Source organism: Chamaea fasciata, unplaced genomic scaffold (assembly GCF_029207755.1).
Source record: "Chamaea fasciata isolate MVZ Bird 193981 ecotype frontalis unplaced genomic scaffold, bChaFas1.0.hap1 SCAF_9, whole genome shotgun sequence".
Taxonomy (NCBI): domain Eukaryota; kingdom Metazoa; phylum Chordata; class Aves; order Passeriformes; family Sylviidae; genus Chamaea; species Chamaea fasciata.
Window position 1 is genome coordinate 7,002,141 of NW_027094094.1, and position 23,523 is coordinate 7,025,663.

Here is a 23,523-nt window from a genome sequence, read left to right on the forward strand (position 1 = left end):
CGCACGGGCGGCCAGCCCCGCTCCGCCCCGGCGGCGAGCGCTCCGCGCAGCCTGCGCGGCCCCGCGCACCGCCCCGGCCCCGGCCCCGGCCCCGGCCCCGGCCCCGGCGCGTCAATAAAGTTGCGGTCGGGGGGGTGGAAGAGGCGAATTGCCCCGGGGGGGCTCAGGAAGCCGCGGCTCGGGGCTAGCAGCGGGGCTAGCAGCGGGGCTGCCAGCGGCTGGCCCCGGCTGAGGGCCGGGGGCGGGCGGGCGCTGCGGGTCTGCTGTGTGCACCCCCCTCCCGCCCCCCGTGCGCTCTCGGTCCCTCCCTGGGAACAGGCGCTGCCCACCCAAGGAGGCGACCGGCGCTCCTGCCCCGCTGCCGCTCGCTGGCTCGCACACATCACACAGACACACACACATATACCCGTGCGTGCGCTTCTCGCTCCCGCACTGGAGTCAGTGCTTGTGCCTGCAGGTTGCTCAGACCTGAAATCTAAGGGAAAAGCTCAGCGTTTGCGTCGCTGCTCCTGCCGCCGGTGGTGGTAGCGGTGAAGAGGAGAGGGGGTTGCGTGGTTTGTTTTTGCTTGGTGGCTTTTTTTTTTTTTTTTTCCCCTTGAATTCAATGGATCTGAACTTGGAGCCTTTAGACCTCGGCGGTATTGGAATATCTACATGCTGATCATCTTTGTCGTGACACATCAAGTCGTTTGGGGAAACCATCCGAAGACAGCAAGATGTTTCTCGTTCTCTTGTACTTCGCTTTGCCCTTAGTGGGTAAGTTGCTGGTGCCTGATTTCGGTCTGCATATCGCTTCATAAAGCAGAGCATAGGGTTTATGGGACCGGGAGCCTGATGCTTGTCAGTCTATTGTTTAGGCAGAACAGTGAAGTTTCCAGTAGTTTTTATGCCTCTGCCTCACATCAGTTAGCCCGGTCTATGTTTAAAGATCTGTGAGGTTACAGACTTCGGTACTTGCCTGTCTACCCTCTTGTTAAATTGGGTTCTCGCAAGTTGCGGGGAAACTTTTCATTTAAATAAAATAAGGCTGCCTGGGGAGGGTGGGGGATGACAAGACCAGCTGAAGGATTACATCTTCACCTGAAGCTGGCAGCATGCCCGACTGGTAGTGGTTTGCAGCCCAAACTGGTTTCCTTTCCAGGGAAGAGGTTTGCGTTTCCATCCGCATGTGTCTGAGGGAGCATGACGGGGGCACGATGGAGAGGAGAGAGTTAATGCAATTTGCTTTGTTCTCCTGCAAAAGCATCATACGTGGAGAGAAGGGGGGGGGGGGGGGATAACAAATTCTACCTTCATACATACAGAATAAGCAGAAATGTGTACAGCCTTTAAAAAGTGACTGACGCAAAGACAGGCTAATATCAATCAGTGAGGATACTTATCTCTCTGAGCGGGTTGTTCCTGGATGTAAGTGAAATTACAGCTAAGCTCTTGTGGAAAGTGAGGCTGAATATTTAACCCCTCAGTTAAACCCATGGATGGAAAGCTGACTTGTTTCACCAAAGTGGATCTATGGAATAACAAATGCTTGTTTTGTCAGGCACATTAACCCCTCTGGGTTGTCTTTCCTTTTTGTGTTTCCTCAGAAATCAGCCATCAGGGTTAAAAAATACTGTTTCCTTGGACTCCCCCGAAAGTGGATCTAAACCCTGTGTGCTTTTTCCTAAGGCGTAGCGCGAAGCCAGGAGGTTTGCAAGGTGCTGCCCCTGGGGTTGGCTGCTTGTGCAGCGTGAGGAGGTGCCCCGGGCTTCCCCAGATGCTTCCCTGGAGCTCGGGTTAAAGCCGCCCTCCTCCCTCAAAGAGCGCGCGTTGGTTTGTGTCTCCTCTCCATAGATGTACTTTTGTCTGCAGAAGTGAGCGGGCTGCCTGGAGGGGACCGCCTGGACTGCGTGAAAGCCAGCGATCAGTGTCTGAAGGAGCAGAGCTGTAGTACTAAATTCAGGACACTGAGGCAGTGTGTAGCCGGCAAAGAGAGCAACTTCAGCCGGGCCACGGGCCTGGAGGCGAAGGACGAATGCAGAAGCGCCATGGAAGCTCTCAAGCAGAAATCCCTGTACAACTGCCGCTGCAAGAGGGGCATGAAGAAGGAGAAGAACTGCCTGCGCATTTACTGGAGCATGTACCAGAGCTTGCAGGGTACGTGGCGAAGCGCAGAGCCGCCAGCGCAGGGGGCGGGTTCGCCCCGGAGCCTCGGGCGGGCTCTGACCCCGCGGCTCCGGCCGTGCCCGGCAGCTGCCGCCCGAACCTCCGCCCGCCCGGGCACAGCTGCGGCTCCGCTGCCGGGCTGGGGAACACACGGCCGCAGCTCCCTCCAGGGGACCCAGCTGACCTTTCCAAACCACAGTCAAAAGATAGGGGCACGAGCACGTGCAAGAGCCACAAAAACAGTCACTTGGAGACATTTTTCCTTATAGTATTAAAACTCCTTAATTAGGACTCACCTAACGACCACACGACATTGGAGCCTAGTTTCTTAGCCTTTTTTTGCTGAAAGTTAAATATAATATGAAGGGAAGATGGTTTTAAGTGAAAGTTTATTTTTTCATTTCCTGTAATTACTAGCAGTATTCCCTGGGCATGCTGAGGCAGAAAAATATGCGAAGTTTATGGCTCCTACAGCATGCAGATGTGCCAGTTAGAAGAGATATGACAGTGATTGACTCAGGACTCCTCTGTTTTTCATATTCATAAGGCACATTTCTGTAACTCTACTGAGAATCGTCCCTCAAATGAGAGACATCATTTTTAGTCCTGTTTTGCTGTGGCCCTGGAGTTGAAGGTGCAATCTCTCACTTCAGTGTGCTCCCCATTTAACTTTTTTAAAGTTGCTTCTGCAAAAAGGGAAATACACCCTGTCTGTTCATCTATCCATGTGTTTTAACGAGCCCATACTTTTTTGTTTGTTTGTTTGTTTTTTTCCCCTAGCTGTAATAAGGGACATTTTCTGCATCATAAGTTTCTCTTCCAACAGCATCTTGGTAGGAGTGTTTGGTACCAAAGATGCTGGGTTTTGGCTGTTAGCTGAGCTTCTCTAAAAAAGAGCTCTGCTGTTATGGTGAATGAAGAGGAGCATCCTTGCTACAGCCTCTCTCCTGCTGGCATGAGATGGGACAGTCCCTGTGATGTCACAGGCTGTCTCTGCAAATTATGACCTTACCCAAGGAGGAAGGAGAGATCTAGTGGCAGGGATAAACAATTAGCTTCTTTCAGGCGTTTTTATAGGTAATTCTTTGAGGAGTAGCCATATAAACTTTTTAAAGGAATTAAAGGGGAGTACATTTCACTGTTACGGAGTAAAAGTAAACAAAAAAATCTTCTCCAGAATTCTTGTGTAAGAAAAAAAATCTAAATATTTTTTGTCCTTAGGAAATGACTTGCTTGAAGATTCCCCTTATGAGCCAGTTAACAGCAGACTATCAGACATATTCAGGCTAGCACCAATTGTATCAGGTAAGCAGACTTAAAATTCTTTAACTGACACATGATTTTGTAATTGAATTATGGAACTTCCAAGCAGTACTTATAAATGAAAAGAAATGATAATAGCTTCCTGGATTTAGGAAGCTCATGATATAGTTGCACAAAAGAAAAGACTAATTGGTTTTGAAGTGAAAGAATGCTTGGCAGGATGGCAATTTGTAATCTTTTTGAGTCATTCTTGACAATAAATGCTAAATTTTCCTGTAGGTGGCAATCTGATTCCCTGCGTTCCCAATTTACAAATCAGTTCCTTTTTGGGAAGTTGGTCAGTGCAAGTTACCTCCTATTGACATTATGGAAGATCAGATCAGAAGATACATCTTTCAAATGTTTGCAAAAGGGAATGCTTTATAGTTTTGTACAGTTTTTAAAAGAAAATTCAGAAGTAAAGCTTGTCTTCTTTTCTGGAACTGCTGCCTTTTTAAAGAGCATATTCACCACTTCTCTTTTTTCTGTTATTTTTCTTGTTGCTGTGTGGCTGCCTTTCAGAACGTTTTTTGTGTATTTTGGGTATGTTGTATGGGTACTAAACAATGATGTTGGTTCTTTATCAGCCTAAGTGGTACTCATTTGGGGTCATATTCACTGAAAACGTGGAGTATTTTGGGACATTCATTGGGGTTACAGATTGGAATTTCATTTCTTTTTAGGAACTTCAGAAAGTCTTTTGTGAGTATGCAGTCTGTACTCTGGATTTTTATTTGTTTGGCTCCACAAAACAAATCAAATGTGCACAGTACAGTGTGTAAGTTGGACAGTGCTGAAGCTCTACCAACTGACGTGCTATGGATAAGCATTAGGAGGTGCCTCTTCAAAAGAAAGGAAAAAAGACCAGAGAGGGTGACTTGACCAATTTTCAGATGTACTTACACTTTTTAAGACTCAAAGTCCCATTAAAAGCCAGGGGGACTTAGGTTGTTAAGTATTTAATGGTACAGATTTTCAAAGGCACATAGACACATAAAATGTAGATAACTGCCCATTGGGATTTTCAGAAAGGACTAAGTGATTTAAATAGGCGTTAGATGCCCAGGCAGTCTTGAAAATTTTAAGTGCTTAATGCATCTTTAGGTATTTTAATGCCTTTGAAAATCGTCCCTTTAGTCGCTTTTCAATACGTGACTTCAGATCCTTACCCCATACATCTTTTGAAAGCATTGTCCTATTTGGTGAGCAAGCCTGTTGGAGAAATAATTGAGAGCAAAGATAAATCTCTGAAGAATCTTTATTTCTTTTATTTTTTATGGGGTAAAACTCCAACTTAATATAAAGTCAAGACAAAATCAGTGCAGAGGAGTTCCAGGCTTTTTTCTTAAAGTTTGTGATCAGCCTGCCTGGGGCCAAATTCTAACCTATCTCAGCAGTTTCGTGATCACCAGAGGAATACCCTATCTGCATTCTGCTTTTCTGTTGTGGTTTGTGATTTTTTTGGTTTTTTTTTTTTTTTTTTTTTTTTAGATTTCCCATTTACTTGGAGAATAACTACCTTAAAATGTAATTTTCATGCACCTATTCAGTGCAACAATGAAGTAAGGCATAGTTGCCAACAGGTGATGTCCACCCTACCACAGTTAGGATCATCCCGTGTATCAGTGCACCCCAAATTGCTGCTCCCTCGGTCAAACGTTTCAGCTTTACAAGAATGGGAGGCCTAGCATTCATAGTGAATAACAAGCAAAAGTTGTCATCCAGTGGAAAAACACCAGTATTTGAAAGTATTGTCAGCTGAAAGAAAAAGATTAGCAAAAGCATTTTTCTTATCGTCATGGTTACTATTGCATGTTGTATTCTTTAAAGCTTCTCAGTCTTACAGGTTTTTTGCAGAGCTCTGCAAATATAGCAGAGCTTGGTAAAATTTGATTAAAACAAACAAACAGAACAATCCCGGTACAAGTAGTGTTGGCAGAGGTTTCATAACTGGTGTTCTGCTAGTGTGGACGTTGTGTTGATAGATATTGCTGCAGTGTTCACTCCCATTAAAGTTAGTTGTGTGTAATTAAAAGCAGCAATTAACCCTTCCATATCACAAAGCCCATTCTGTGGTACTGTTTGAGTTGGTATGTATTAAGTGTAATGCTTTTGCCACCTTTTGTATTTATTTTTGTGGTGGTACAGAAAATCACAGTAGTTCTCTTCTGTGGTATGTAAAAGGGGAGATCATTGGCTGAGATGAATGTTTTGTGTCAGATAAGTCTTTTGTCGTGTACATAAGCTTGACGAATGAAGGACAGTTTTTAGAACTAGTTAAAGTTGATGTAATTCTATTCTGATAGATGTTCAAATTGCTTCCCCTATGGAGACAGGATGCCACATTCTCTTTAATTCAGGCATCAACATGTTGATTTAGAACAAAAATCAGGTATGTAGGGTTAAACCTGTTACTAAATTTGAGTCTTCCCAGTTGAAAACTGGGCTGTCTTGTTCTTTGTTTTGGGCAAACCTAGGTTTGAATTTGTTTTTGTAACTACTATGTCAGATGTGGTGCTTCTGCCTCAAGGGTGTGAATTTCTTCCTGTTAAGCAGCTCTTCAGATTGCTGAAGGCTTGTGTGTTTGTTTTGGAGGGTAACAGATTTGGGTTAGTTACTGTGATGTAAAGATTTTGCTTAAACGGACTTTTTTGCTTGAACCCTTACAACTTTTGAGAGGTGAAAACATTCAAGGCCGTTGACTTCTGTCACAACTACATTAAATGCAAAATCTGTTGATTGGATTTCAGAAGTGAGTTTCACACTACATTAAGGAAAGATGCTTGAATTAGTAACTTCTTAAAGCTATCTGTGGCTTTTTACTACCTGCAGAATAGTTTGCTTCTTAAATTTGTATAATAGTTGCAACTGGAAGATTTGTTATTATTTTGGTATTAGCTGATACAGTATAGTGGTCATCTGGGGTGCTTTGTAAGAAAATATCCTGCACAAAAAATGTAGCTGCCCACACCTGTAGAAATACTTAATAATGTCTCTGAAATGTCTCGTTCATTTCAACAGAAGAGGGAGAGCCACTACATCTGAATAAAATGCCTTAAGCCATGTGCGTAAAGTGGTGTAAATAGAATACTCAGTGTTAAAGAGTTGACTCTTTAGATCAGTGCATTTAGGGTGACAAAATGCTCTCCTCCCATGGATTCACTTCTAAGTTGCCTAGTTGTTCATAGGCTTTTTTATCCCATTGTGCAGCTTTGTCAATTTTCTTTCTTTTGCATCAGTTAAGTTCAGAATTAATCTTAAAAAAGCAGGCTACATAAATCAGAACATTTGTTAAAACATAGAGGGTTTGCTGTTAATCTGTGGAGAATTGGTGGTTACATGCTGCTAGTTAGGCCTTGTTTCTAACTGCTAAAGCACAGGACTGGTAGAAATTATTTTGCCAGCATTTCTTGTTAGTGTAGTAAACTGTTTTTGCAAAGTACCTTTTTGCATCATTAACAAATCAGAGAAAGAAAATGGCCCTTATGATTGTATGTCAGAGGGAGTGTTCCCTGATTCTGCTGTTCTCATGGGAGGCTGCCTGATCTAAAAACTCTGGGAATCTTTTGTTGTAGAAGGTATATGGAAAGTTACAGTTAGAAGAGGGTGTATTTTATAGTTATTATGGTAAACTTCTAAATTAAAACCAAGAATTCAGTAGACAGCACAGCACATCGGGCTTCTTACTGCAGTATATCATTCCACGTTAGAACACAGCACGTGAAGTTACCAGGTTTGATTTGCCCACTGAATAAATAAGCTGTAAGTGCAAACAGAAACAGTTATGGTCAGTAAGGTGGCTTTTTATTGCTTGTAAAAAGCTGAGACAAAAAAGTTGGCAGTGCTGGAATCTCAGGCGTGAGTGTGTGTGTGCTGGTGGCTGTTGGACTCTTGCTGTGGGATGTATGAGGATGGCTCTGGGTGTCCCTCTAGGATCTCTACCTTGCTCAGAAGGAGAGTAGGTAGATCAGTAGTTTTCCTAACTTTCTTTGAGTTTTTCAAAGTCTTGTAGACATCTTGTGCAATTTATTCACAAATCACTAAGTCGATTGAGGAGAAAGAATAAATCCAGTGTGCAAAACACTTTCTTGAGGATGGGACAGACTTTTATGAGGGAGTAATTCCCTCTCCCCAGCATAAAACCAGCTCTGAGTATTGATAGCATTTATTTGCCCCCTACCCATTATATTTTTCTTCTCAGGGATAGGGTAGAGACATCACTGAGAATGAACTGCTGGCGTTTCCTCGGAAAAGTTGCCATCAGCAAAGGTGGGGATGGAAGATTGAGGCTTTTCAGTCCAAATTCCCAGGATTCAGAGATGCAGAGCTTCCTTGTCTGTGTGCTTCTACTCATACCTTCTCTTCCTGCTGTTCTGTAGAATTAGAAAACTGTGTCATAGTGAATTAATTTACCCAACACTTTCATTACCCCCAAAATTCCTTTCATCAAGAATGAAGTGTTTCCCTATTCATTTTTGTAATTCTTGATCTGATGAAAGAGCTGTGTTCTGGGTAACAAGTCCCTGACACGTTAATTATTATTTACTTCTTTTTTTCCCACCTGGTAAATGACTTTTCATTTGTAGAAACCATGTATGGGCTTTTTTAGGTTGTTTACCAAAAAGATAAGTTAGAATCTTTCTCCTAGCCAAGGGATTCACTGCTTTTTCCTTTTGGGGTTTGTGGCATGTGAATTAGTGGCTTCTCCCATGAATTAATACTGTGTGACATCTCCAATTCCTATTGCCTGAGGCCTCTAATCCTGTTTCTGTTCCTAAATCTGCATGTATTTCAAATGCCACGTATTTTTCTAATCTAACACTATGTCTTTTTATGAAATTTCTGTACGATTATTTGTGATGCCACTTTTCTACAAAGGCAGGTTTTAAATATTTTTAATTAAAAAAAATTGACAATGTTGATTTCTGTTGACTCTCTGCAATGATTTCATTAGGTCTTAACCCCCATATCATTGCTGCTTAGTTGAAAAAGCCAACATACTTCATGTTAGTTACCTTGCACATATGCCCGAGTTCATAAACAATAAACCAGACCTTATTAGGTTAATAGGAGTCTTGCAATCTGATTCTGTTCCCAGTGAAGTAAGCATAATATATCAAAATCTTCTTATTTCGTTATAATGTATTCGGTTTCCTGTTGTAATTTTTTTTGCTTAGTTCTAGTTTTGTGATACGAGGTTGAGACTTCTGATAACAGAAAAGTGAAAACTTTCTGTATTTGTCCTCCATTAGATTGTAACGCAGACATCTGTATTTTTCTTTATAAAGTAATACCTTAAAATAATAGCCCTTGAACCAATACTTAGTACTGGTTTTACACAAATCCACTTTCCAAATCCACAAATTTCACTTTCCCCAGTGAGATTTTGTGTCCTCTTACAAGAAGACAGACAAACAGATAAACCAGGCACTTGTTTTAGCTGCATTTAACTAAATAAAAATAGTTTGACAAAAATAAATCTAAGCATGTACAATGTTTGTGTTCTTTGACATTTCTGAGTGCAGATTTTCTCTGCAGGGACAACTAGGCTGGCTTCCAGGCAGATAACAAGTTATCGAGGGTGCATAGATACCAGTTCCTGATTTCCAGTTCTGCATTTTTATAATCAGATTGGACTTCACACAAAAGAAAATCACTTTGGTGACTGTTGGCTTGCAGGAGCTCTTTGAATATCCTGTTTTCTGCATTTCTTGAAGCTAGATCTGATTATGAGAGGGGAATTAAGTACCTTGCTGAAGTAACTGATTGACTGGCCTGTAAAGGCAGTGCCTTCGCTCTTTTCCTTCAGCAGGCCTTGAAAATAGGAATGTGTAAATACTCTCAGTTTAGTCTGTGTTGCTTTCCTTGGTAGGATTACTGGAACCTTTTTGCTAATTTTTTTTAAGAGCTGTAACACAGAAGATAAGGTGTTTGTTCCTCAAGTATTTAAAATTCACAGCTTTGTGCAAATGCAGTGTTTCTGCTTCTCCTGGTAGTCGACATAGGCTTTGTCAACCTGTTTCAACGTGGGACACAAGAGGAAATCCATTCCATGGAAGGAGGAAGCACCTGATGATGCAACACAAAACATTTAATGCCAAGAGTAGTAAGAGAGAATGAATAGTTAGGGTCTTGAAGGAAACTCGGTGTTGGGCAGTATTTTCCTGAAGCCTCAAAGGGAAGCGTGGGGACATAGCTGGTTGAACAAGCATGACCTGGTACTTTGTCACCAGATATAATACATGCAGTGAACCACATCTTTTCTAGAGTAACGTCACCTTGGAGAATGGAACTGCCATCCTTTAATCTGGATCTTTGCAGGAAAGCCTCAATTTTGGTGGGTCAGATATTAAATGAGCAAATGTGTGTATACATTTTTGGGCAGCAAATTGTATGTTCTTGCTTCCCAGGCATAATTATAGGCCAGATTTACAGTTTGCTTAAGTGGGACCTGAGTTTTTCTGCAAGAGGAGCAAAGGACGGAGGAACTGCCAGTGGTGTTGGTGGAATTATGAGGAGAGATCAGGTCACTGAGGAGGGAAGCAGAACCAGGTTTTTTGTTGGGAGAGGCAGCACCATTCCAGGGGTGCGGTGAGTAGGAGCAGGCATGGGCTGCTGGGGACCTCAGACACACAGAGCTGGCAGGGTTCCCTGTTCTGTGAGGTGTCTGCAGGCTGCTGTGTCTCAGGGGTGAGTGGTGGGAACCTCCTGATGGAGCAGCTTGGAGCTGTGACGTGGTGGCAGTGAGCAGAAGCTGCTTGGTTCAAGTGGTGACCACACTGTTGTCACTGGTTCAGTGATGCAGGTGGTGTGAGCCTGGAAGAGAGGACTGCCTTGAGTAGGCAGATTTCTATGGCAGCCTTCCTTGCTTCAGAACTTCCAAAATGCCTCGTGTGAAAGCAGCTTTCCCTGGTGAAACAGGGAAAAGTGCAGCATCCTGCAGCTTTCTGTCTCTTGATGGCCCAGCGAGGTGCAGTTTATGGCAGGCGTTCTGCATGCTGGCTCTTTACATTTTAAGATATTTTTAAACTTCCTTTTTTTTTTTTTAAATAACCCTATTTGTGTTTGACTCTCAGGGATATCTTTGACAGTCTTGGAGAAGCCAGTGCTCTGTCAGGAGTTTACTGTGTTAGAAACACTAGGAGTAAAAATGCTTGTGTGTGATGAAATAATGATTTCTGGATAGCAAGGCAGATACTTATTTATGATAAGTATCTAACATTCCTTACTTTAAGATGCATGTTATATTGTTTTAACCTGAGAAAGGAATGTGTTTACAGCTTTGATTTTTAGAACTGTGACTGGTTTTGTTCATGAAATGTAATTCTGTAGTTTTTATTATTTTTGGTAGTATTTTTAGATTCTTGCATTTTCCGTGGATGAAACTAATGCAGCAATAATGCTGTCAGTATAGTTAGAGCATTACCACAATTAAGTTATATTTGGAACAGTTCTTTAGTTACCATGATGCTTTGACAATTTTTCTGAGTGTCAGGCTATTGTCCTGTACAATCTGCACTCAGCTTGAAATTTAACATGAGAGAGGCATGACACAAAGTGTAATGGCATAGAGATAGCTCTTGCTGCATAGAAATTTGCAGAAATGATAGGTTGTAAAGAGACTTGAAGGTATCAAACAGTTTGAGTAGAAACCCATAAATAAAGATGAATTCCTGCATTCAGTGGTTATATGATTTTATCACTTTCTGATGTGCATAAAATTCATTTTCCCATTAATGTTTTGTCATGCAGCTGATGAGGTTCAGAAGTGTTAAAAACTTCCATGTCTTCCTTTTGAATTCTGCACCCTAAATTCAGTACCAAAGCTCAGTTCAGCAAACCCAGAAGTGGCTGTTTCCTTGTTCCTGCTCCACTGGAGACAGCATAAGGATTCTTCCTGCTCCCCAGTCCCACTGCTGGTGTTTTTTTGGGTTCAGCCCAGGCAGTCAGGCTCACGTTAAGCACTGCTGCTCCCCTGAGCTGAGAATCCCAGCTCATTCCTGCCTTGAAGTACCTTTCCCATCTACTGCCTTCCTTTCCTTGATTGTTGACTTACCTCTCTCTTTTTGTAACTCCCCCACCAAATCCCCTCCAGCTGCAGGAGTTTCAGGGGTTTCTTTCTCTGATACTGCAGCATGGAGAAGCTCTGCTTTCCACTTCTGCTACTCCTCAGAAATCTGGCTGCACTTCTTCCCATTATTTTTGTGACATGCTTGTCTCCTCTCTCCTGCCTGATGTCTTTGCTTTGTTTCCTGCTCTCTTGTTCTTCATCCCCCCCGTGCCTCCCTGTCCTCCCTCAGCCAGGACTTCTAGTGAAGCAACACCTTCTGTGTTGCTACAAACTTGTGTTAAACTCAGCTTTTCTCAGCATTCTCTAAATTGTTCTCTCACTCTCCCTGTAAAGAGTTTGAGACGTGGTTTGTTTGATAACAGGAATTGTTCCTGAGTGATGGAACTGACAAAGCCTGATTTCCTGCCACAGTCCTCCATCCCCTGGATGCCCCCACGCTTTGTGCAGACTTCCTGTCTCCTCTCCACGTGTTTCTTTGTCCTTTCCCTGGTCCTTAGTTCTGTCCCACATCTCTGCTATGCAGGGCAGCAGGTGCTGCAGCTGGCTGGGTGTGACACCTGTGCTGAAGGACTGTGGGTCCCCGCTCCCTCTTGGAATGGCTCAGAGCCAGAGGCCCTGCCTGCCTTGTCAGGTCTACTCGGGTCTAAAACTGAGGTTTTTAATAAGATTTGTAAGAATTTCGTGTTAATTCCTCTGCCAGATTTGTTCAAGTATGTCCTATGGGTTAAGAAATCACTGGGAGCTGCAGGGTGTAGAGAAGAGAGAGATTGATATTTAATTTACTTAGATTTCCTTGAAAAATTATGATTTAAAAAAGCAAATACGGTTCCTGTCATATCCCTAAGCTTTAGACTGTGACATATCTCATCTTATTCTGGTCTCTTAAAACAGTGTGCAGTGTGTCATGCAAGTGGTATAAATAAACATGCAGTGGACTTGAAACATGCAGGCAATTAAGTGCAGTTGATGGCTAGCAGTTGTGTGAGATAATTGAGCATCTCAGGGTTCTCGAAATGGGAAATAACTCATCGTTTAGGTTCGTTGGCATGCAGATCATTTATTCAGATTTAGAAATGAAACAGGAAAGAAAGGAGCCATCCAAAAGCTGTTATATATGAACACACATATTGCATTTGACTGTGTGGATGATACCACGTTGTGTTTACAAATGACACTGCACTTTGTAGAGCCATCTTCTTTTCCAGATGGAACATTTTTAGGATTAATGATTAAGTTCTGCTGATGTTTGTTGTCATAAGGCCATAAACAAAGTTAAGTAACTAGTGTTTGGTAGTAGTTCCAAAGAATTCTTGCCTCTTGCAACTGGAGTGGAATGTATTCTCCACAGCAGTGGCTTTGCATTAATCAACACTTAAGCAGCAGATTAAAATGTCTGTATTAAAAAAAAAATAGGTTAGGCTTATATAATAACACAAGTCTGAGATATTAATAACAGTGAAGATGATTTTATTGAGCAGATTAGGTGCAATTAAATCTCAGCTACAGAATATTTAAATACAAGACCTGATCAGAACCCAGTCCTTGCAGCTTTACCTGCTTTCCTTCACACCTACAGGATCAGCACCTGACAGCAAAGTAAATTATAATTTTTATTGTTCATTTTCTGTTGCCACGGGAGTGTATGTCGTGTTATCCATTAGGCCCCAGACAGACATGTCTGTTCTCCACATACACAGTTCTCATACAGGACAAGATTGAAGAGAGCGAGGTGTCAGCTGTATTTGAAATTCTATTAGAAATTGATGAATCTGCTTGTCAGATTTCTTTAAAGAATTGCATGAGTAAGAACTGCCTATAGTGTTCTGGTAAAAAAAGTAATGAAAATTTCAGCTTTAAAATCAACCCATATAGACCTAGAAATGGTGTCAGTTCTTTCTCTTTTAATCTGTTACTTAATTTTAGTCTCCTAAACAGTGAAATAGAGACACAAATTTGCAGTGGTTGATAACACTCATGACCTGATGAAGTAAACTGATTTGATCCTCTGAGAGGTCAGACTGTGTGTGTTTCTAAGCAAACATTCCCCAAGGCTGATGATGTGTGAGATGTCTCTTCCCCTTGCCAAACATCCCACCTTTGCAACAGAAAATTAAAGAAGACTTGCAAAGAAATGTGGTGTGTTAGTGTATAAATCCTGTCTATAAATTGCTGTGAGAATTGTTGAACACAGGGTTTGGTGATGTGTTTGGGTGGGTTTTTTTTTTTTAATTTTTGCACATTTTAAAAATACCTAGACAGCTCTTTTTGGTTTGAGTAAAAATAAAATTTATTAACTCTGGCTGTGTTAATGTTTAGTGAGAAAGGCATACAGTGTTTTTGAATTTGGTAAACAAAGAACTGTTTGAATCTGACTTGGGGCTGCATTCAGTTTTTTAATAAGTTTCTGCTGTATAGCTAAAAATATCTTATCTGCATGCCCTTGACCTTTCTCTAAGAGCCGTGGGAAGATTCAAAAGCATAAATGAGAATAAATTTAGGATTATCCTGTTTGAAGAAGAGCAGTGCCACATGCCTTAGCTCTCTGCAAACTGGATTTATCAGTCCTCCATGGCCAGTCTGGCAGAGCAGGGAACCCTGCTGCTGGAGGTAGCTGTGGAAAAGGGAAAGTAGTTCATTTTTCCTTCCCTGCTCACTCCTTCCCCTCCTTGCAGGAGGTGCCAACAAAGGTGTCAATTGCAAAAAACAGTTTCTGTAGCTCAGTTCCCTACCCCTGAACATTTCCCTTTCTCCCCAGCTTGTTGTTTGTAGTTCCCCATGCAGCTGTGGAAGTACTCTCAGCCATTATCACCTTGGGCTGTGTCTGAACTGCTGACTCAAAGGTGAGGTTGTCAATATATTAAAGACATCCTTAATGGCATAACCACCAGCGGTGAATAACTGTGATGCTTGAGCTCTATGGTTTTATTTGTCTATTAAAAATGTATTGGTATTTGGGTATCCCAGCTGTCACAGGGATATTTCTGAAAGCAGGTGGCTTGTTGTGACACCACTGCAGGCAGCCACTCTGCACTGCTCTTACCTGCTTTAAATCACTCACGTAACAGGGCAGAGAATGGGTGCACTTGTGGAGCTGTCATTTTTAGGGCTTAGGTACTGCATTGCTGGGCAGTAATTACACAGTCTGATAGTAGCTTTCATTTATGCTAATTGCAGGTAAGCTTATAAACCCCTCAGATTATTAAAAAGAGAGTTATCTCCTTCCTGTTGCGTTAAGTCAAGGATTTAAATGTTGCAAACTTTTGGTCCTGCCTTAAAGAGGAAAATGTCACCATAAGAATCTTCTCAATATCAACACTTTGTCAGGCTAAGAGAACAGGAAACCTTATCCCGTTCTGCTTTTCAAAGTCGTGTTTGTAGCATTGCAACTGTGTATTCTGATTTTAAGAATTGTATTTGGTTAACTCAGTGTTTTAAGTATGTATTTAATCCTACATTGACATAATAAAATTAAAATCATGCTTAAAAGATAATCAATAAGTGACTGCAGATAGGACACTAACAGGAAGCAGAAGTAATTGGTCTCAGATGCCAGTGTTTTCTCTAGAGCTGTTTCTATTAAGATCTTCAGGAAAAAAAATCACAGATTTCTGTAATGTGGGCAGTATGCAATATCTAGTGTAGACTGTGAGGAGAAATGTAATTTATAAGTTACAGAATGAATTACTCTGTTGTAAAAAGAACAAAACAGAGCCAGTAATTAGCTCCCCTTGAACAGTGATGCCTGCTGATTGAAGGACTGCATCGGAAGAGTCAATATTCAGGCTGTAGAATCCTCAAAGTGACTAGTTCCTGTCTTTAGCCAGCCTGAGAAATGCAATAAATAATTCCGGACCTGGGCTGTGGTAAGAAGAGCTGCTGCCCACTGCAGCTGTCAGAATGGGAGATGTGCAAAGTGCTTGTAACAGATAGATGACTCCTCTGTCTCCTGTGCAGGCTGTTCTTCTGTGGCAAAGTGTTGCCAATTGATATGGGTGACAATTCATAATGTTCCTAAGCACAAATGCTCCATGTTGAACAAGATCAGACTGTCAAGGAGCATGTCAGAGAGAAAGAATTAAGGTTTAGCGCTTATCCTGCCTTGTGACTTTAACAATTTTGAAGGTATTTCTAATATTTAAAAAATGTTCAAACTTGGAAAACCTTGATATTTCAGAGTATTACTTACAAAGCAGCTTTTCCCCAGATTGTAGCTGAGTGCAGTGGTCTAATTCTGGGTAATGACTTTCTGTTGTGTGAAATGATCCAATAGCAGCAAAGTATTTTAATAAAATTCTAGAAATTACTGTGCGTATTTAGAGTGATTTACTATACTACAACAGGAAAGCTAGAAAGGTTTTTTAATGGTGTTAACTTCTCAGATGCATATTATTAAGGTGCAATAAATGTGTTATTTTGTTGATTTTTAAAGAATGGTAAAAGTATTAAAATACATCCCTAAATCACTCTACAGCTACTTAGAGGCAAGGTTTTGGCTAGCTGCCCAAAGTGCTGTACATTGGGTATTTGAGAGGAAGAAAAGGTTTCTTTGAGGTATTTTTACCACTGGGGGACTCCTGCTGTTAACATTTCTTCTGTGTAGTTTGAAGCATCCCCGATTTGTTTGAAATGACTGAGTTCACCTGAAAGGTGGGGAGTGAGCTGGTATTCGCTGTGGAAGGTAATGTTCTTTTAATTGTCAGATGAAGTGTTTATCTAGTTCACATTACGGCACCCAGGTCGGTTTCTCTTTGCATCCAGCGCCATCATGAGAAGCTGTGAGGTTTGTAGAGGATGTGGCTGAGTCCATTCTCTTGACTGTTTTCTCCTCAGTTGTTTTAAGACTTGAGTGAATAGGTGCTGACAGGACTCCAGCTTTTTTCCTATTAAATGTAGAAGCAGAGCTAATGTATATTTGGCAGACACAAGAACTTAGAGGTCAGGAAGCTTGAGACTTCAGCTTTTTCTACCCTGTACAGTTCCTTTCTGACACTGGCCTGAAACCAAATTCAAACATTCCTTTTCCAGGGTGTGGTATCACAGAACCTGCAGAGGTGGAAGGGACCCACAGGGGTCATTGAGTCCAACTCCTGACTCTGCACAGGACAACCCCAAGAATCCCACCATGTACCCAAGAGCTGTCCAAATAATTGTTGTCCAAATAATTCTTGCTCTGTCAGGCTTGGTGCTGTGACCACTGCCCTGGGGAGCCTGTTCCAGTGCCCAGCCACCCTCTGGGGCAAGAACCTTTTTCTAATACCCGACCTAAACCTCCTGTGACACAACTTCAGGCCATTCCCATGAAGCAATGACCCCGAGATTAGCCCAGCTGGTCAGAGCATGGTGTTAACAACACCAGAGGTTGTGGGTTTGATCTCTGTATGGGCCATTAAGAATCACACTTGATGCTCTTTGGTCTCTTCCAACTCAAACTATTCTGTGAAATGCTGTACCAGTGACTAAGATCACCTTCACTCATGTAGTTAAAATCTCACTAATTCATGCATGACAGGGAAAGTTAAGGTAGAAATGCATCTCTAATTCTGGGCCTCACTGACTGGAAAGTTTCTTCTCGTAAGTCATTCAACAGCAGGTTTACTGAAAGAAAAGTTAGGAGGCTCGTTTGTGTAAACTTCCAGACATTTCCCCAGAAATAGCTCTTTTCCATTGGAAAAAATGCAGTTATCCTAATTTCCTGACTGTACTCTGGATTGGTTGTTCTGTGAGACTGCGTTTTAATTCCTGTTAAGAGTTTTCAAAACTGGTGGCAATTTGTACTGTACAGGAAATGTGTGGACATTCCTGTTCACAGAGCTGGCCAGCAGAGTGCAATTTGTGAAGAGCCAAACCTTTCTGTTTCTAATACATCGTGGTGCCCTTAAACCATAGGATTTTAGGTCAGCCCATGTTTAAAGGCAGTACCATTATAAAGCCAAATATTCTCACAGCAGTGCTGGTCTTTTAACCCATATCAGAGTTTATTTCCTGAATGTATCTGTTGCCTCACAGTAAAATCAGCTCAAGGACATGAATTGGTAAGAAACAAGGATGCACAAGTTCCATCTCACATCTGGCATTCAGAGGCCATTTATTTTATTAGAGCTAATAAAGTAAATTGTACTTCAGATAGACAACCATGGTACAGTTTTATTTAATAAAACAAACATGGAAGAACCAAGTTGGATTTGCTTCATAAGGAAAATCTGTCTTTTGTTGTTTAGAGAATGTATCCTATGATGACTGTCATACAGCATTAATTTTTATGCTGTACTTAGAATTTAAATACCTGCATTTTTGGCAGTTTCTTTTCTGCGCTGGTGACAAGTAACTGTTGAATAATCAATTGAAATATAATTTTAGAGATGTAACATCTGGAATAAGGCAGAAAAGTAGAAGGGAGGAAGGCAACATCTTGAGTGTGAATAAAACTAAAATGTGTCAAACTCTAAACTGAAGAGCTTCAGGTAGTGAAAAATACATCTTTAAACAGAAAATCCTCTGTTTGTTTTCGCTCTCCTTTCATGTGTATCAAAAAGCTATTCCACTGAGTACCAAAACTTGAAAGCTGGCAACATATTTCTGGAGGAAGATGTGTAGTGTCTCTGTTTGGTGTTGGAGAGAAGGAAATGACCACTTTGCTTTCTTACATGGCAGAATTCCACGGACTCTGGTATTATGTTACATTCTTATACAATCACTCCTGATGTGGAATGGAATATAAATGTTTTTCTGTTTGTTTTTTTCACTTTTTGTCAGTTGGCTGCTAATGGGAAACTTGGAGATGCATTGTGGAGAAATTAGGTTATAGCAACATCAGTCAAATTGTAGCAGCTATTTTTCAAGCTAAATAATAGTTCTTAAGGACACTTGGCAGAGGGAGAAAAGTGATGTTTGCATGTTAAAACCTGTTTATTTGATCAGGTCACATTGTTATTTGAAGAATGTATTTTGCAGTAATTAAGTAGTGTGCCAATTACTTCTTTTAATTGCAGATTATATTTTATTTGTGAGGATAGTATCAGCCACTGTGAAATCAGCTTCTCATTGTTTTTCTGTTCATGTATGGTGGAACACTGGAGCAAAATACATTTTGTATTATTTTGCTGCTTCATCTGGAAAGAATTTGTTTTAAGCTGGAGAACCCATATTCATAGCATTAAATTATGACAAATATGTTTTATAGTTAACTGCAGCACTGTTTTCTCTTGCTTTCAGTCACAGGATACCATTTACATTCTATTATCAGGGTCTCATTATGAGTACTGTAGGCCCTCTGCTACCATTGAGTCTCCAGTTGTTTTCCATCAGAGTTGAATCAAAATCAGCTTCACTGGATCAGATTTTTAGTCCTTCCTTGGGCAAAATTTTTTGCTGAGATCACATGGAGCTTTCCCAAGCAGGCTGCAGGATATAACCAGTCTCAGCAATGATGTAGCTTTGTGTATTCTGGGTTGCAAATACACCTTGTCTGTGTGACCTTGAGATGTTTTGATTAATTGCATCTTTTGGAATTCTGTATGTGTGTTGTGCCTGCTTTATTCACATATAAAAGGGACACAGCTATTGCCTTTCCTTAAGCGATGTGAGGAAAGAGGATTGTGTTTGCCTTCTATGATACATATCTAAGCTCTGTAACATTTAAAGAAATATTTTTTCAGCCTTTGGTCTAATTCCAAATGTTATTTTTCAGCAGTCATGAAAAATAAAGATTAAAAGCTCTCAGAGTTTTAATGTGGGCTTTTATGCAGTAGTCTGATGGCTCTGACAGATAATCTTGGGAGGTCTCTTCCAAAAAACAGGACTTGTTCTTTATAATTATTCTTACATTATGACTACTGCTTCTTTACTTTGAGCAACCTGATAAGGAGACTACATCATGAAGAGGCAAGAAAATTCCTTCCAAGTAAAGGAGATTTTCCATGTGGGCAGCTCTTGGACTTGAAAGCTCTGTAGTTATTTAAAATGCGTGGGATGCCCCATGCTCTCTCCTACACTGATGAAAGTTCATCTGATAGTAACACGTGTGCCACGGCTCAGTACTTCACTTCATGATCTGTCTCATGTTGGCCAAATCTCTGAGACCCATTTTTAGACACAAGACAGGGTTTTATGGAGCTCTTTAGTGTCCTGTTTGTGACACTCGTCATGCATCTTGTGTGTATTTTAAGCACTGCTCTGGTCATCGTCTGACTCTTAAAACTGGTATTTATTTCAGGACAGCAAGCAAGCTTTGGACAGTTTTGGTATAAAAGCTATATGCCTTTCTCTGTCAGGAACAAATGGAACTGAGACCTTGTGTGAAATTCATTCATAAAGGTGATGCCTGAATTTTACAGAGCAGAATTGGTAGCCTTATGTTTTTCACCTACACTTCATGCTACAGATGGAGAGAATTATTTATGTGGAAAACTCAGTTTATAGCTCAGCTATCAGATAGCAGATGTATTTTCCCTCATTACCAGAACCTCAGAAACATCTTGTCCTGTTTGTAAAGCCATCTAGTTTATGAAAGTTAGAAGGCTCTGAAACAGAACAAGCTGCTCATATTTGTAAAGTAAGCAGCTGCTAGATCCAGAGCTGATGCTCTGGGAGAGCAGAATTCCCATCTTTGTTTAATTGATAGTGTTGGCACTTTTCATGCCACCACTCTGAAAACACTGCGGCTTAGAAGTCACTCTTGCCTGGCTTTTTCCTGGCACACACCCAAAGGAAAATTAAGACAGCTCTCCTATGGCTGCTTCAGTTCAAGATGCTTTAGTCAGCTGGAGTACAATATTATTTTTGATTTGCTAAAACAAATTTGAGTGTGTTCATCCCAAATATGCTTTTTAGGTACCTCATATTTCTGGTTTATAAATGAAATCTCTAATATATTTCTCTATGATACTGTTCACTCTTGTAATTATAAAACCCACCTTCAATATTGAAAAATACGTTGTATAAAACTTTAATTATTTTTTAACATTTGATTTAAATTACAGAGTTTAAATCAAACATTGAAAAATTATCAAAGTCAATAAGCTTTCTTTGCCCAGCTTTGGAAAATATATGCTTTATAAATACCCTGTGCACCAGTATTTAAAAGGCTGTGTATTATCTGAGAAAACTCATGCAGAGCATCAACAGCTCTACCACAGGAATTGACCAGCATAGAACTGCAAACAAGGGACCTTTTGTACCTCTACAAGTGCAGAACAGCATGAATTTTACACCTGCTGAGTGTGCTCCTAAGTTAATTACCATTTAGAGTCTAAATAAAATAATTCTCTGTTTAAAAAATACGTTGGGAAAAAAAGTTTACTGGCCTACAGCATCCTATTATTGTTTATTCAGCTCTAACTGAAATTGTAGTCAGAAGTCAGACTTGAATCACGAGCTGTGGGGAGAAAATGCATCTTTTCAGTAGGGCTAATTAATTTGAGTAGAACAAAGTGCTAATGCAGCTATCTGAAACATGAGTTATCCAATGTATATTTGGACAGTATAGACACACCCTGTGTTGCCAAGGCCTTGCATTTGATGAAGGGGCTGAGAGCAATTAAATATAACCACTTCGAGGATCTAATTGAAAGAAGCACCATGGTTGTTTTGGAATTGTTTCAAGCAGTGCAGTGAGCAGTGTGCACAGCACTGTTTCAGTGTGTGTATTTGCTGTTTATTCCACGGGGTACTGTGTTTGCAGACTGTAGGAATTCCCCTCTAGAGTGGGCACTGATTCCAGTGATCAGCCCACTGACCAAGGAAAGGTGCCACAGGTAGAATGAGGATTCTTCATGAAACCCCAATCTGAGGAGATTAATTTTGAGGAGGAGGTGCTGTCAGTGTTCCCCCTATAGTTCACAGACTGCAGTGAACCTGCACCAGCTCTGGCTGTCCCTGCACGGTCCCCAACACTTCAGGCTTGACACAGATGAAACTTCCCAAGCAGAAGGACCACAGTGTTTTTTCTCTGCGGTACCTGGCGATTGCATTTCCTTCCTTCGTTGACTTTTAATTATTATTATATTTTTGCCAATACTGTTGGGCTTTCAAGTATTTTGCATTGTTTCAGAGGAGGTTTGCTTCCATGTTCAGCTAAATAAAACTCGTCAATAGTGTGCTCGATGCTCATTATTGTGTGCAGTCACTGCTATAGACTGTATCAGATTTATGATACTCACAAACACTTCTCCTTTCAAAGGACCAGATCTTCTCAGTTCATTGTCTGCTGACTTCCAGAGTTGTCTTTGTTTATGACCAAAAAACTTTAGAAATCATTTTGTAGGCTTTTACTTTCTCATCCCTACTTTTGGAGAAGTTCCATTTCTCTCAGGCATTTATTTTGGTTGTTGTGTAGTTGAGCACATTGTCTCGCGCCTTGCCACATAAAGCCATGACATGTAACTGATGTGGACAAATTAAGCATGTTTTAGTTTCTAGGATTTGGAAAACATACTGCTTTCAGGAATAGAGAATAGCTTTTAAAGGTTTGTAAAATGGCCACGTTTAGTATTTACATCAGACTGGATTAGACAAAGATAAAAATGTTTTCGAGTTTAAAAAAATTTATGTCTGTGGTATTTTTGAAATGCTTAAACACAAAAAGTATTTCTTTTGCATAGACTGGAAAACAGATAAAACAAAGAAAGGACACATGGATATTATGCATTCCTTTTCTTTCCTTCTGTTTTGTTTCCAGAGCCAGCACATTTTGGTGTTTGTGTTTGGAGGCTTATGAGAATTGCATTAAAATGCCCACGGGACTTGACTGGCCGTATTACGAGTTTAATGCTATTATTACTGTTACTAACAAATCCTTAAGTTTCCAGTTTTAGAAAGAGAATCCGTTCTAGGATGTAGACATCTAAGAATGGGAAAGAAAGAGGCAAGGAAAACTAACTGGATCCTAACCATTGGCTGAGATGCCAGTGGTTGGGACAGATGGGGGATGAAGGGGATTTTTAGTATTTAGGTTTAGTGGCTGGTGCTGTCTTTGGTATTTCCTTGCTCAGGAAGAACTGTGATGGTGTATGTGTGAAAAACAGAGCTGGTCTCATTAAACATTGTGGGGATCATCTTCCCACAGACTTGCTGAAACCATCTGCATCTTGTAGTAGCACTGGGAAGAGAATTTATTCAACAGAAAAAAAAATTAAACTACTCACTGGTTCTGCTGAACTTCCTAAAGTGACCATCAGTGTGTATTTCTCTACTCAGAGAGATCTTTGATGTCGTGCCTCATCCAAATTAAATTTTGTGGGTTTTATTCTGTCTTTTGGAATCTTCCATCTCCATTTCATGCAGCTGTCTGAATTTTAGACCTGATGCTATGTAGCAGGACCGTATCACCTGCATCCACTTAAAAAATGCTTGGGTATCTGATGTATAAACTGATTCTCCCATTAAATTTGTGTGTGTTTGGTAAAATACTGAGAAGTTTTCTGAAGGAAATGTGATAAGTATAAAAACATTATGAACACTGTTACCATTTACATATGTAAAACTTCCTGGATATTCATTAGGGTCAGAGCATGATAGTAAGGACTCAATACTAAGAACTGAATCACTAAACTTTCATTGCATTTCACATCCAGAGATCCTGATTATGCAATATTTTGGTGCCAATTTAGTATAGTAATGATTGCTGTCTTCTAGATTAATTTTTTTTAAAATAGTGTGTTGAAGTAAATGCTGGGTTAGACAGTATGTGCACCATCCTGTTTGATTTCAGAGCTAACTTGCTGCAGACACCAACTAGGACCTCTGAAATAACTCATGTATTCTTCATAGGGAATATTTAGATGTGATTTAATTACCAGCTGTCTTGTAAATACAGCTGAAAGAAAATTAGAAAAAAAAAACATCTGTGGAGTTTAGCAACTTGAATCCGTCGTTGTTTTGGGACATATCAGTTGTGCTGCAGAAGTATTTCTCTCTGGCCTGTGGTTTTGGAGAAAGAAATGGAGTATCTGTTTTAAAGAACAGGGTGCCTAAAGAAGATGGTCTTATTGTGAATGCATATTTGTATT

The 23,523-nt window shown here is 40.7% G+C and overlaps 1 protein-coding gene across 2 annotated transcripts in view; it reads left to right on the top strand.

Annotated features, from left to right (window-relative positions):
* The first annotated feature begins 258 nt into the window (after positions 1-258).
* Positions 259-23,523, top strand: part of GFRA1 (GDNF family receptor alpha 1) — a 134,064-nt gene continuing 110,799 nt past the window's right edge. Inside the window, exons 1-3 of one of the 2 annotated variants that reach the window (XM_066190861.1) lie at positions 259-756; positions 1,834-2,136; positions 3,367-3,450. In XM_066190861.1, the coding sequence (XP_066046958.1) occupies positions 717-756; positions 1,834-2,136; positions 3,367-3,450 (427 nt within the window). In that variant the 5' untranslated portion in view covers positions 259-716. The remainder of the gene's footprint in view (positions 757-1,833; positions 2,137-3,366; positions 3,451-23,523) is intronic. The other variant, XM_066190862.1, reaches the window with a different exon arrangement.